General features: G+C 38.5%; 1 protein-coding gene across 1 annotated transcript; it reads left to right on the top strand.

The window, feature by feature from the left end:
• The first annotated feature begins 2,484 nt into the window (after positions 1 to 2,484).
• LOC134319027 (BEN domain-containing protein 4) lies at positions 2,485 to 12,244 on the top strand. The gene is made up of 6 exons (XM_063000012.1): positions 2,485 to 2,988; positions 6,951 to 7,508; positions 9,508 to 9,599; positions 10,416 to 10,490; positions 10,794 to 11,037; positions 11,277 to 12,244. The coding sequence occupies exons 1-6, from the start codon at positions 2,532 to 2,534 to the stop codon at positions 11,522 to 11,524; spliced, it is 1,674 nt and encodes a 557-aa protein (XP_062856082.1). The 5' UTR covers positions 2,485 to 2,531; the 3' UTR covers positions 11,525 to 12,244.
• The last annotated feature ends 861 nt before the right edge of the window (positions 12,245 to 13,105 follow it).

Genomic DNA, 13,105 nt, shown 5'->3' with positions numbered 1-13,105 from the left:
AAACTACAGAAATTTGTTAGTGTGGTTTGACTGTTACAAGTTCCTCTGGGTATAAGTGAATGTGTACTAAAAAAAATTGTTGTGGTTGACTAACACTTTCTTTTCCCTACCCATACTATCTATTAATAGTGTTTTATTTAAGCACATTTTAGGCCTGTTGATATTACATCTAACTACAGAAATTTACTGATGACACAAAGCCCTTGTGCATGTCACTTTGAATAGGTCCCTGCTAAATAATATAAATGTAGACTAGTTGTTAAAAAAAAGAATAGAATAGGAAGCATATATACATATACAGATTTACAGTACAACAAAATTCTTTCTGTGCATATTCCAATTTGTTTGGAAGCTGGGGTCAGCCATCGTTCGATACCCCTGGAGCAAAGAGCCTTGCTCAAGGGTCCAGCTGTGGCTGCATGGCAGAGCTGGGATTTGAACTCTCAACCTTTCAGTTGATAGCCCAAAGCTCTAACCACTAGACCATCACTGTCCCTTAGAAAGTTAATCTAAATAAATACATAATAAAAAGCTATAATTCCTAAAACACGTTTACTCATACTTCTTAAGCTAAAACAACTGAATGCTCGTCTAGACCTGAGTAAAGCTGTATTTATGTGATTAACACAATGTTATAATTCCTCACAGCAGAGCAGTTTGCCAGACGGCAGTATTTTGTAAACATGCTAATGTGTCGCCCTCTGCTGTTCTTTTATTGGTTTGCACCTCCTGGAGACCATGTTAAGGTGGTTATGTCCACTCTATATTTTACATTATTTAAAACTATTATACTCGTTTTAACTAATCTGTTTTATTTGCTTTTATTATTTTATATGACACTGCAAAATTGATTGTATAATATTTTATACACATTTCTTTGTCGCCCAATGTGCAGGTGACATCCAAGGGACAAAAGGGGTTAAACAACTTTTGTTTTGCTTCTACTTTTTCCATTCAAAACAAGGATCACAGCAAGTAAACACAAAGTTATTCTGATTGATCAGCTAATCGATATGATGGAACATTTATATTCTGATCTTTTTCAGAGTGACAATTACAATGTCCATGGCATGAGATCTTCACAGTCACCAGATCTTAACCCAGGTTTACCCCTGTGGGAATAATTTTGTAACTGTATATCTACAAAAAAACACCAATTTAATAGATGTAGCAGAAAAGGTCCACCAAATGTATGTACAAGATATATCTAATAAATATACATGGCATTTTCCAGGTATGTTCTGATTACATGGAGATATGATTAGTAAGTCTGAAATGGGGAACTAAGATTACAATAATTACATAATTAAACTAATATAAAAGGGTTTTAGCTTTTTATAATATTCAGATAATTAAAAGCAGGTGATTCACAAAATGAAAAAGCCCAATAAATTAGTGGAAAAACATAACAGGACAGGATTCTTTCGAACAAGTGTACTTACATGGTTTAGGTTCTGTGTACTTGCATGGTTTTCGTCTCCCTTAAGAAGAAGAAAGCTAATAGCAAATCAATACAAAGTTATCAATTTGATTATTACACAGTATGGTCTCCTGCAAAATGTCAGTACCTCCTTTTACATTGGATCATATAGCCTTTAGTGCACTTTTGGGGCACAATTTATCTAGGGAGGTTTTCCCCAAGAAAAGCCTATCTGTGGGAATTTGTGTCCGTTCAGTAAAAGGTGCATTAGTGTGGTCAGTGGTGTTGGATGAAAAGGCCTGGTCTGCATTTGGTGTTGATTGGGGTTAAGGCTCTGGGGTCAGGGCTCTGGGGTCAGGGCTCTGTACGGGACCTTGCTTTTTGTAAAGGGGAGCAGTCATGCTGGAACAGGGGCGTAACTACAGGGGGGGTTAGGTGCACTGGGGCCCATGAGCTCCTAGTTACGCCCCTGTGCTGGAACATGCTGTTCCTTACTCAAACTGTTGTCACAAAACTGGTAAAGGTTTTTAGACACCTGTTAGCAATGGATATCAACAAAACAAAAGGGGAAAAACACAGTACTGGGACTGAGTTGGATTTTCTTTTCATTTGTCACCTGTTTGTGGCACCTAGAGCTGTTTGTATGCTTCGTGTGTGTGTGTGTGTGTGTGTGTGTGTGTGTGTGTGGTGTGTGTGTTTGTGTGTGTGTGTGTGTGTGGTGTGTGTGTGTGTGTGTGTGTGTGTGTGTGTGTGTGTGTGTGTGTGTGTGTGAGAAGACTCATTGCAGGAGTCAGAAGGCTACATAACAAAACATGGCCGTCCTGTCTTCCGTGTGTGTTAATACAATATAACGCTGCTCATGTTGACACTCCCACTTTTCGGTGCAGATGCCCCGCAGGGTGCTCGCCGCTCCGCCACAGTTCCCTGTTGGTAGAAGGACGCGGATCGTGCAGGGGATTGGAGCAGCGGTGTGTCAGTAAAGTCACCCACCCTCAGCGCCCACAGTCAGAAGTGAGTGGAGACACCGAGACAGAGACACAGGGAGGCAAACATCGGACACGACGCTCCCCGAAGCGACAGACAGCGAGATCGTAGCTTTAGGCGGCGGGTCATGGAGGAGGAGATGCTGGCGGCGGACGACGGTCTGCCCGAGCCCAAAATAAACATCCAGCAGCGTGGCTTCGCCAGCAAACGCGCCGCGTTAAAGACGAGACACGAGCGACCCACTATGGTGGAGATCCCGCAGCTGGTAGACGGAGCGGGGCAGCGGCGATCACACGCCATGGCGCACACACATCCGTACCAACCTCGCCACCATCATAACCATCCGAGACTACAGCTCCATCATCACCCGGCGCTGAGTGTCAGCGGCCAGCAGCAGCAGCAGCAGCACCACCAACTGCCTCTCATGCATCGCCTCCCCGCTGATCTCAGGCCCAGAGTCGCGACCTCCAGCTCAGCATCAGCATCCTCATCATCATCATCAGCGTCCATCTTCAATCACCAGGGGAGAGTCCGTTACCCCGCCGGTCATCAGTCTCCAGACTGTAGCTACGGAATAAGTTCAGGTAGGAAAACAAGTTTAGTGCAAAAAGTTTTGAGTCATGCTTTGTTTTTTCTTTTTTTCCTTCTCATAAAAGACTTAGCAACATAAGTATACATGTTTGTGTATATATATCTGTACATATTACTTATTTTATAAGTACAAATGATAAATAATAATAATAATAATTAAAACATATTATAAAATATTACATATAAAAAATATATAATATATACAATACATAAACATTACTTATCTAAAGTACTATATTACGTGTTTACTAATAAATCATTATTTGACATACATTTTAAAAATTATTTAATAAATTCATAAATATTTAAATTAGTTAGTAATTAGTTTTTAATTAAAGCTATATTATGTAACTTTTGGCTATTTAACGCTTACTATAATTTAGGAAGCTTTATTTATTATATTCATTTTATGATTGGTATAAAGTGATTACCAGGCTGCTATTATGCTGTTGAGTAGCTCTTTCATCATTTTATTCCTGTGCATTCATGTGTTAATGAGCACACTTCACCTTCAGTGACCAGCAGGATATAGACCTTCCTTCTTTTTGCACCTTCCAAATACAGTATATCATCATGAATGTAAAACTATTCAGTTAATTCCTGTATGCATGCCATCCTCCCAAAGATGATAGTTTCTGGATGACAGTACTACTGAAATGAATGCTCAGAATTATTTGGACATACACTGGAAAAAAGTTTTAGGATGAGGCAAAATGGCTTTCTAAATCGCTTCTATGTTTAACTTTCAAACACTTTAGTAAATACTGTAAAAACTCAAACTCAAATTCTGTACAATTTCCTGCATGATCAGTCTCACATGACTACGCTAAAAAATCTAAACCACAAGGGATTTCCTTCAAAGTCCCTTTTAAAGGGCAAATTATAGATACAGTAAAAAGGCAAGGTTTAGTGGTTTATTGAGACCTTAAATTACAGATTCATTCGAACATTTAGGTAAAAAATGCTTTGCAAAACTGTTTACATTATGACTGGCATTATGACAAAAAAATTAGTTTAAACTGTTTACAATTTGTTTTCCAGTCTATTCTGACCAGATACCAGTCCCGACTAGTGATAGGCATCTCTATGAAATGATGCAGCAAAGTCATATTTAACTGTGAGGGTGATATACTGTCAGCTTGTTGAGGGTTGTTATTAGTGACAGTTTTTTTTAAGAAAGGACTTCTTTCTGAATGTTTTGTGCAAACCTCAAATCTGGTTATCTTAGAGTCTTTAGTCTTTTGCAATTCGGACAGTTGAAGTCACAGTAGCCATACTAACCAATTTGTCTCCCAATTTATGAGTTAGTTTAATAGGATGCTGTGACTTATCAGTACATTATATGTACATTATATGGCCACACCCACTGTTGAGAGGTGTTTAATATTAATGATATACAATAAATCATATGCTTTTATTAACTTTCTGTCAAAAGCTTAGGAAGGGCCATTTATGTTTTAGCATGACTATGCATAAAGCAATTTCATGCAAAGACACATTTTGATGATTTTGCTGTGAAAAAACTTTAATGACCTACACACAGACCTGCCCTTAACCCCACCGATTACTAGAGGGATGAATTGAAAGGCTAATTTTAAGCCAGGCCTTCTTGTCCAACATCAGTGCCTAACCTTAACAATGCTGCTTGGACTTAATATGTACAAATTGCCAGAGACACACTTCACACTCTCCAGTACTTTTGTCCATATAGTGTATATACATAACATTAATTTTGTTGAATTTTAAAGAGAATAACTGACTAGTAATGTCTCTAATATTGCATACAGAAGGAGTGAACAGAAATTAATATCGTTGGCACCGTTAGATATACTTAACTGATTTGGGGCGGCACGGTGGCTCAGTGGGTAGCACTGTTGCCTTACAGCGAGAAGGTCCTGGGTTTGATCCCCAGGTGGGGCAGTCCAGGTCCTTTCTGTGTGGAGTTTGCATGTTCTCCCTGTGTCTGCGTGGGTTTACTCGGGGTGCTCCAGTTTCCTCCCACAGTCCAAAGACATGCAAGTGAGGTGAATTGGAGATACTAAATTGTCCATGACTGTGTTCCATATAACCTTGTAAACTGAAGAATCTTGTGTAACGAGTAACTACCGTTCCTGTCATGAATGTAACCAAAGTGTAAAACATGCTGTTAAAATCCTAATAAACAAACACTTCACTGATTCAGTTGTATGTGAATAAATTCATATAGAACAATCCAATGCACATTTCAATCTGGTGTAATGTTCCATTTTGTAAATTATTATATGTTAACACCACTGTTGTGAGTCAACTACCAGTAGTGGCTGTTTTTTTCTTTAGAAATGTTGACAGTATTGTTGGTGACACATCTTCGTCAGAGACACATTTAGTCAATAACAAGGCTCTGGAAACTGTGCAATAAAGCTAAATTACATTTCAAAGCTCCCTCAACCTCACGGGAGACTATGATTAAAATAAATGAGACTCATAAATTTGGTTCTGTGGAGCATGTTGGACTTAATGAAATATCAAAACAGTTTCTCACCATGTTAGGATGCATGTAGAGCTAAAAGGGAACAGACGAAAAAGAGGGAGAATAAGAGAGGATAGGAGAAGAGAGTGGAGGATAGGTCAGTAATTGAGAGAGCAGGAGACTATAATGTAAAAAAGAGAAATGTGAAGGAGAACAGGAAACGAGAGGAAAATAATCAAACACTTCTCACTGAGAGTAAACAGTGTCAACAGAGATGCCACACATATTAATAAATATGCTCTCAGCTGAGAGACACGTCTCAGTAACTCCAGACGCACACGCCCGTCACATGGCTGCCACGGTTACAGCATGCCCCTATAATTGGCTGCCCTGTGCCTTTGTTTGAGGGTGACAAATTCATAATCATTTAGCAACAGACACAAGATCAGGATGCATCATGAAAGTGGTGCAAAAACCTCTGGTGTATTAATCATCAAATTTCAGTTTTGTTTGAGTATAGATTTCCCATTAAAGAATGTACCATGCACTACTGAGCACACTGATAGCTTGAAAATCTCTGAGATAATGTGATGAAAATGACATCAGATCATGTTTAAAACCGGGATTTATTGCAGAGTAAATGTGTTGCACACCTGGAATGCAGGAATGGATGTATATTAACAAATGAAATGAAAATGATCAGACATCTTGGGTTCATACTGTCTGCAATAAAATGAAGGGCTAAGTAAATGTAAAAAAACACTGTTTTTTTTTATTTATTTGCATTTTCCATACTGATTTAGGATTGTATTTATAAGTAAAAACAAAGATATGATTAACACAAAATTTATTGGTAAAAAGTCCCCTTGCCTTATTATACTGTATAAACTGATGAGCCAAAATGACCTTCCTCCTTATATGCTGTTAATACATCTCAGACCCGCTTAGACATCTGAAGGAGTCCTGTGGTATCTGGTACCAGGATATTACCTTCAGCTTCTGTACATTGTGAGGTGGATCCCGTGCATCCTCAGTGCATCCTGGTGACATGTCTTCCAGGGGTAAATTATATATGGTATACGTTCCCAGTCGTCCACATCATCTTGGAGAACACAGGATTTATCAAACCAGTTGACCTTCATTGCTCAGTTGCCCAGTTCCAATGCCTGATCATGGCTTGTATCTCTTCAGATTATTGTCAGTAATCATCACTGTTTCTACACCCCACTTTGCTAAATAAGAAGCATAGAAACGGGCATTTAAAATTAGCATGTACATTAAGTTAATAAAATAAAAAAAATGTTTGACAAGTATTTTGATTATTATGTTTAAAAAAGGAGTGTTTTGTTTTTGAAAAGATGCTTCATGTAACAAAACAACAGATCCAAAATACATAATGTAAAAAAGCAAGTCAGTTCAAATCAAGCTTGTTTTTACTAAGAGTTCTGTGACAAGCTGCCTGTTAAATATCATGTTCCTTATATTAATTCAGATTTCTTTTTGTAGAAAACCGGCTGATCCTTGATGCTTTTGCTCAGCAGTGCAGTCGAGTACTTAGCCTCCTGAACGGCAACGGAAGTCTGTTGGCACCACAGCGGCCGCTGAGCCCCCCGTCTTCCTCTGTCAATTCCATCATAAAGCAAGAGGCCGGATGCTCACCTGAGCCAGGAATTTCCAAACCTAAAGCTGAGGAGCATGGTGGAAGAGTGTCGGCGGGCAGCATTGAAGACAACTGTCAGCGCAGGAACCACTGGAACCCACAGCACACCTCAACCCTGCTGCAGGTCTTCACTGAGTCCCTGCAGAACTACCTGCTGGCTGGAGCTACATCATCCAAGGGTGAGCGCCACCACCATAATAAACCTGAGTCTGCATCACCTGGACACAACCTGGGAGGCTGGGTATCTCCGGCTCCGTCCGATTCGTACGGACACCCTTCCTCCACGCTGCCTGAGGAAGAGGAGGAGGAAGGTTGCTGCCCACGCTGTATAGAGCTGGAACAGGAAGTGTTGAGTCTTCAACAGGAAAACGAAGAGCTGAGGCAAAAACTGGAAAGTCTTCCAGGTACCACCCTGCTTTTAAACCTTTATGGTGGTGTGTTAGTCATGTTCATTTATTGTAAGAGGGTTGTAATTACTAAGCAGAGTTTAGAACTAACTTAATTCAAGTATTTTTTCTGCAGCAATTCTACACAGAACTTTTACAAGTGTAGGTTTCCTCAATATAATGCAATCTGCTGGGTCAAAAATGTACGTAGTGCAACTTAGATTATTCATGTAAAAAATTGATTATATATTTTCCAAGCCAGGAATGACACATAATGCCATCAGGATCATCTGTACAAACAACTGCCCATGTGTACAAAGTACATAGAACATTGAGTCTTTTTACCATGATCAAACATCCCGACATACGTTTGCTAAGAAGAATTTTTATGGATATTTAGATTTAATCCTGAAACCACCAAAACAGATCTGCCAAAACATAGAAGCTGCTGAAACATTTTCCACAGTCAAACAGTTTTGCATAGCAATAGGCTTAGAGACTGGCAGGCAGAAAAGAAGCTCCTGCCCCTGCTTTTTCTTGGTCCATCTGGATTCCAACATCAAACTTACGCCAATCTTCATTCAACAGATTAGTCACTAGCTGTTGTCATTCATAATTACTAATAAATGTTACAAGTTATAGTACCGTATAAAATTTTATCCATCACCAAATAAATAATCTCTGTTGTTGTATGTATATCTTTGACCCAGCAAATGTTTTTTAAAGAAAAACCACAATAAATCTCATAAAGAGATGTGGTGTTGTACAAAGAGTCTTTCAAACTGGTGCTGCACTAAAGTCATTAATCAGGTACTGGTGTATGTCAACTTTTGACTTTAATATACACTGATCAGCCATAACATTAAAACCACCTCCTTGTTTCTACACACATTGTCCATTTTATCAGCCCCACTACCATATTGAAGCACTTTGTAGTTCTACAATTACTGACTGTAGTCCATCTGTTTCTCTTCATGCTTTGTTAGCCCCCTTTCATGCTGTTCTTCAATGATCAGGACTCTCCAAGGATCTCTATAGAGCAGGTATTATTTGGGTGGTGGGTGATTCTCAGCACTGCAGTGACACTGACATGGTGGTGGTTTGACAGTGTGTGTTGTGCTGGTATGAGTGGATAAGATACATCAGTGCTGATGGAGTTTTTTACCACCTCACTGTCACTGCTGGACTGAGAATAGTCCACCAACCAAAAATATATCCAGCCAACAGCACCCCGTGGGCAGCGTCCTGTGACCACTGATGAAGGTCTAGAAGATGACCAACTCAAACAGCAGCAATAGATGAGTAATCATCTCTGACTTTACATCTACAAGGTGAACCAACTAGGTAGGAGTGTCTAATAGAGTGGACAGTGAGTGGACACGGTATTTAAAAACTCCAGCAGCATTGCTGTGTCTGATCCACTCATACCAGCACAACACACACTAACACACCACCACCATGTCAGTTTTACTGCAGTGCTGAGAATGATCCACCACCTAAATAATACCTACTCTGTGGTGGTCTTGTGGGGGTCCTGACCATTAAAGAACAGGGTGAAACCAGGTTAAAAAAGTATGTAGAGAAACAGATGGACTACAGTCAGTAACTGCAGAACTACAAAGTGCATCTATATGGTAAGTGAAGCTGATAAAATGGACAGTGAGTGTAGAAACAAGTAGGATGGCTGATCAGTGTACATGTACATAATATAACTTAGTACAAGTGGTCCTCTTCCATTTGATTTCATTCATGTTTCTTGCATTGTCCCACAACACAAAATATTATTAACTATTAACTAAAGAATAATATTTGTATATTATAGAAATATTTGGTGGAGTTATTTTGCTCTACAAAACTGTGTTTTGCATAAATATTTAGTGGCTGGCAAAACTTTTATTCAAATGATAACTTAATATTAAATAAGTATTTTGAAATTATTGTTTCTGTTAATCACACTAGACAACTTTTTATCTATGCTGGACAATGATCATTAAATGTGTGATTTTGTTTATTGCAGCACCATGTCAAACCGTGTTGGATTTCTTTAAGGCCATCCTGCAGCACTACAACCAGTTCCTGCCACCCCCACCTGAGGAGCAGCTCACAGAGGTCAGAAAACCAAAAACTGCAGCATAATTACTAAGCCTGATTAAGACTGTTTCTAAATACTGGTACTAGTAAATGTTTTTTAAACTGTTTACAGATGGGTAACAAATAACAAAAGAAATGGAAAAAATAAGTTAAGATGCTTTCAAACTGTTGTAATAATACATATACTGAACAATACAATAATCATAATACAATTAAGGAATTGGCATCTTAACTGTGCATGATGGCATGTTAAAATGCTCAGAAAGCCCATTTGACCTTGATTGTGAATTAAAAACTATTTTTAAGGTCCTTATGTAAATGGATGGTGTTTTATGCCATGTGTAACTACACCTTGAGACTGGTACAGGCCTGAAGGCTTGATCACAACACTTGTAGAAGAGGGACACCAATGGCTCTTTAATGTTGTAAAAGGGGCACTTTTATTTTGACTGAAATGCCACCTTTTGCCTCAAATGCCTCCTCAGACAATGCCTCATTTACAGGAAACAAGAGGTCACTAAATGATATAAACTATGTACTTTAAATATAAGTCATTTAGAGTCACCAGATCTCAGAGTTTTGGGAAAGTGCATTAGATAGCGATCTCCATTTTCATTATCAAAGCATCACAAGTTCCATCACACTCTATTCATCTCAAGTTGCATGAATACTGTTCTGGTGGTTTGTGAGGACACAAAACCTTATTTTAAAAATGTTATAATGGGTTTCCTTTCATTTGTTACCCATCTGTATATGCATGCTGGTTTGTGTGTTGGCTCTGTTTGAAATGAGCAGGTACAAACTCAGGAAATGTTCATTTTTTCTTATTTTTAGGCCTGTGCAAGGAGTGCATTGCAAGAGTTTTCAGACCACTTTGAGATAAACAGCCTCCAAACACCGAAAACAGAAGTGAGACTGATATTCAAATTTTGAGCTATATAAGAAAGACTGAAACAGCTCTTTACTCAGTGTTACATAAAATTACACATATGAAAGAATTTATGGTAGCTCTTTCATCCTGTTTCTGAAGCTCTATTACCAAAACATGTTTAGCTTTTAAAACAATATAAATCTTTTTGTTGAACATAATAATAATTTAAAGTGCCTGTGTTTTAACCTTATTTTTTATGGGCACTAGGTGGTAAAGTGTAGTTTGGAACAGTACATGATGGGTAGGTGATTAATGCTAAATCTTTATTATTAATCTTCTAGCAGGGAAGTAAGCAGCTGCTGGGGAACTATCCTCTCTTTATCACAAACAAACAGTGGGACGAAGCAGTGAACTCATCAAAGAAGGATGGGAGGCGACTGCTGCGCTACCTTATCCGCTTTGTCTTTACCACAGATGAGTTAAAGTACTCATGTGGCCTGGGCAAGAGGAAACGTTCAGCTCATATAAGCGAGGCAGGACCTGAGAGACGTCCACTCAACCCCATCAAAGTCAGCTGCCTCAGAGGTACATAAAAGCACAGCTGCTACATATGCAGTACCAATAACAAATGTCATCATAGTGTTAGTAGTTACAGCATACACTGATCTGGCACTTTATTAAAAACATACCAACACTGGGTAGGATAGTTTTTTTTACTCTCAAATCAGCTTTAGTTCTTTTGCAATGGATTCCACAAGCTGTTGAAGTTGGTGAAACAACATTATGTAAAACAATAAGTATTAAATAAACACATCTGTTTCTAGAGTTCATCCGGATGCACTGTGCCTCAAACCCAGACTGGTGGATGCCATCTGAAGAGCAGATTAATAAAGTGTTCAGTGATGCAGTGGGTCATGCGCGCCAGGGCCGAGCTGTTGGCACCTTTCTGCCTGGTGGAAATGGAAGTGGCAGCAGTAGCTGTGGCAGTAGTCTTTACATGGACAACTACGATGGACAGCTATCCCAAGATGAAATCTATATAAAGGGCTCACAGAACGGCCTTGGTGACTAGAGGTCCTCTTGAGGGGACCAATGCTACCTGGCTGTTATGCACTTTTAGGACCCTTGTAGACTGTTGCAGCTATGTGATCTATGTTGAATCTTTAATAGACTAATAAGTTAAAAAAAAAAAAAAAAAAAACAATCAGACAAACCACCAGAAAACTAGCATTCCAGAGACCCTCTTTTGTACCAATACATGTTCTACTGTGTGCAGTGTTAGTTCAATATCTCCAGCCTGCCTATTGTACTAGTGTAGCACTGTACATAGTGTAAAACAAGTTGTTGTTGCAGGTCAGTATTGGTTCTGTGTTGTTCATGTAGTCACTCACACAGGACAGGGAAAATACATACATTCTTACATCACATCATTATTGTGTGTTACTACACAAATTCAGCATAGTGTATGTATTTAAGAATGTGATGAGAAAATGCTCATGAATGTATTAATTAGGTAATCTTATTTGTAAATAGAAAGTGTGCTTCCTAGTGTCAAAGTCGAAATATGCACACAACATAATAAGGTGCTATTTTAACAGTTTATTTTATGAACAAGTACACACAGTGGTATTCATGTGAATTACCGTAACTGGTAACAACCCACACAGAAACTACTATAGTGCTCCCACTCCCTGTTGTGGAGAAACTTCCGCCTGCTAAATGTCAGTCAGATAGTGAGTGAATAAGTGATTGAGTGAGTGGTGCTATACATCTGAAAATTGCACTGTCAGAAGAGAGGTACTGTACAGGTACAGTTTTCCTCTTCAATTTAAAAACAATGTAAATGTCCCCTTAAAGGTACAAATTTGCTATTTAACTTAAGAAAAACAATTTTGTCTAATCAGTTTTTTGTTTATCTATTCCTTTAATTGTGCACAATATTTCTTTACCCAGGTAACTTAGGTACCACTACCACTGAGTGATAAGCATTGGCCATTAATAAGTACAGTTAGTGTGAATAACAAATCAGTTAATCTATCAAAAGATGGAAAAAAGTTCAAAGTTTATCTGGTCAGATGTTGAATGTTGTGGTATAATCAGTTTTATGGTCAGTGTATGATTCGTTAATTGAAGTGTTATTTCTGAAGTTTGTTAATGTTATATAATATAAAAGTAGGAACATTAATATGGATGTGTATAGAGGGCTTGGGAATCCCTAACTTATGATTTAGGGACAGATATTATTAAAATGATTCTGGTTCTTGTTATACATTTGTTGCTAGGTTTATGGAATAAGTCTTTGCATAGTCGCCTGCAAAGATCAGTGTAACTATAAGATGGACTTATTCCTGCAAAATTATGCAACGTTGATTATTTGCATTGGACAACTTTGAGATGCCTTAATCCGAGACAACTCTGAGCTCACATACTGCCAATCCTATGTGCTAAGACTTTACCTATGCTCAAGCTTCGGGCTATTTGTATTGTTTATTAGCACTAGCAAAGATAAATGGAATCAAAATGTGCTATTTAAAGAGAACTTCAAGATGATGTAAGCCTGTCTTAATGTGTGTTTACTGTGGTTGTGTTTATCCACGGTAGCTTAGATTGTTACCCTGTTATCCTGTAAAAGGGAATTTGTGTACACTGTGAA

Source organism: Trichomycterus rosablanca, chromosome 8 (assembly GCF_030014385.1).
Source record: "Trichomycterus rosablanca isolate fTriRos1 chromosome 8, fTriRos1.hap1, whole genome shotgun sequence".
Taxonomy (NCBI): domain Eukaryota; kingdom Metazoa; phylum Chordata; class Actinopteri; order Siluriformes; family Trichomycteridae; genus Trichomycterus; species Trichomycterus rosablanca.
Note: the sequence above shows the minus strand (reverse complement) of the source record. Positions and strands in the feature narration are given on the sequence as shown.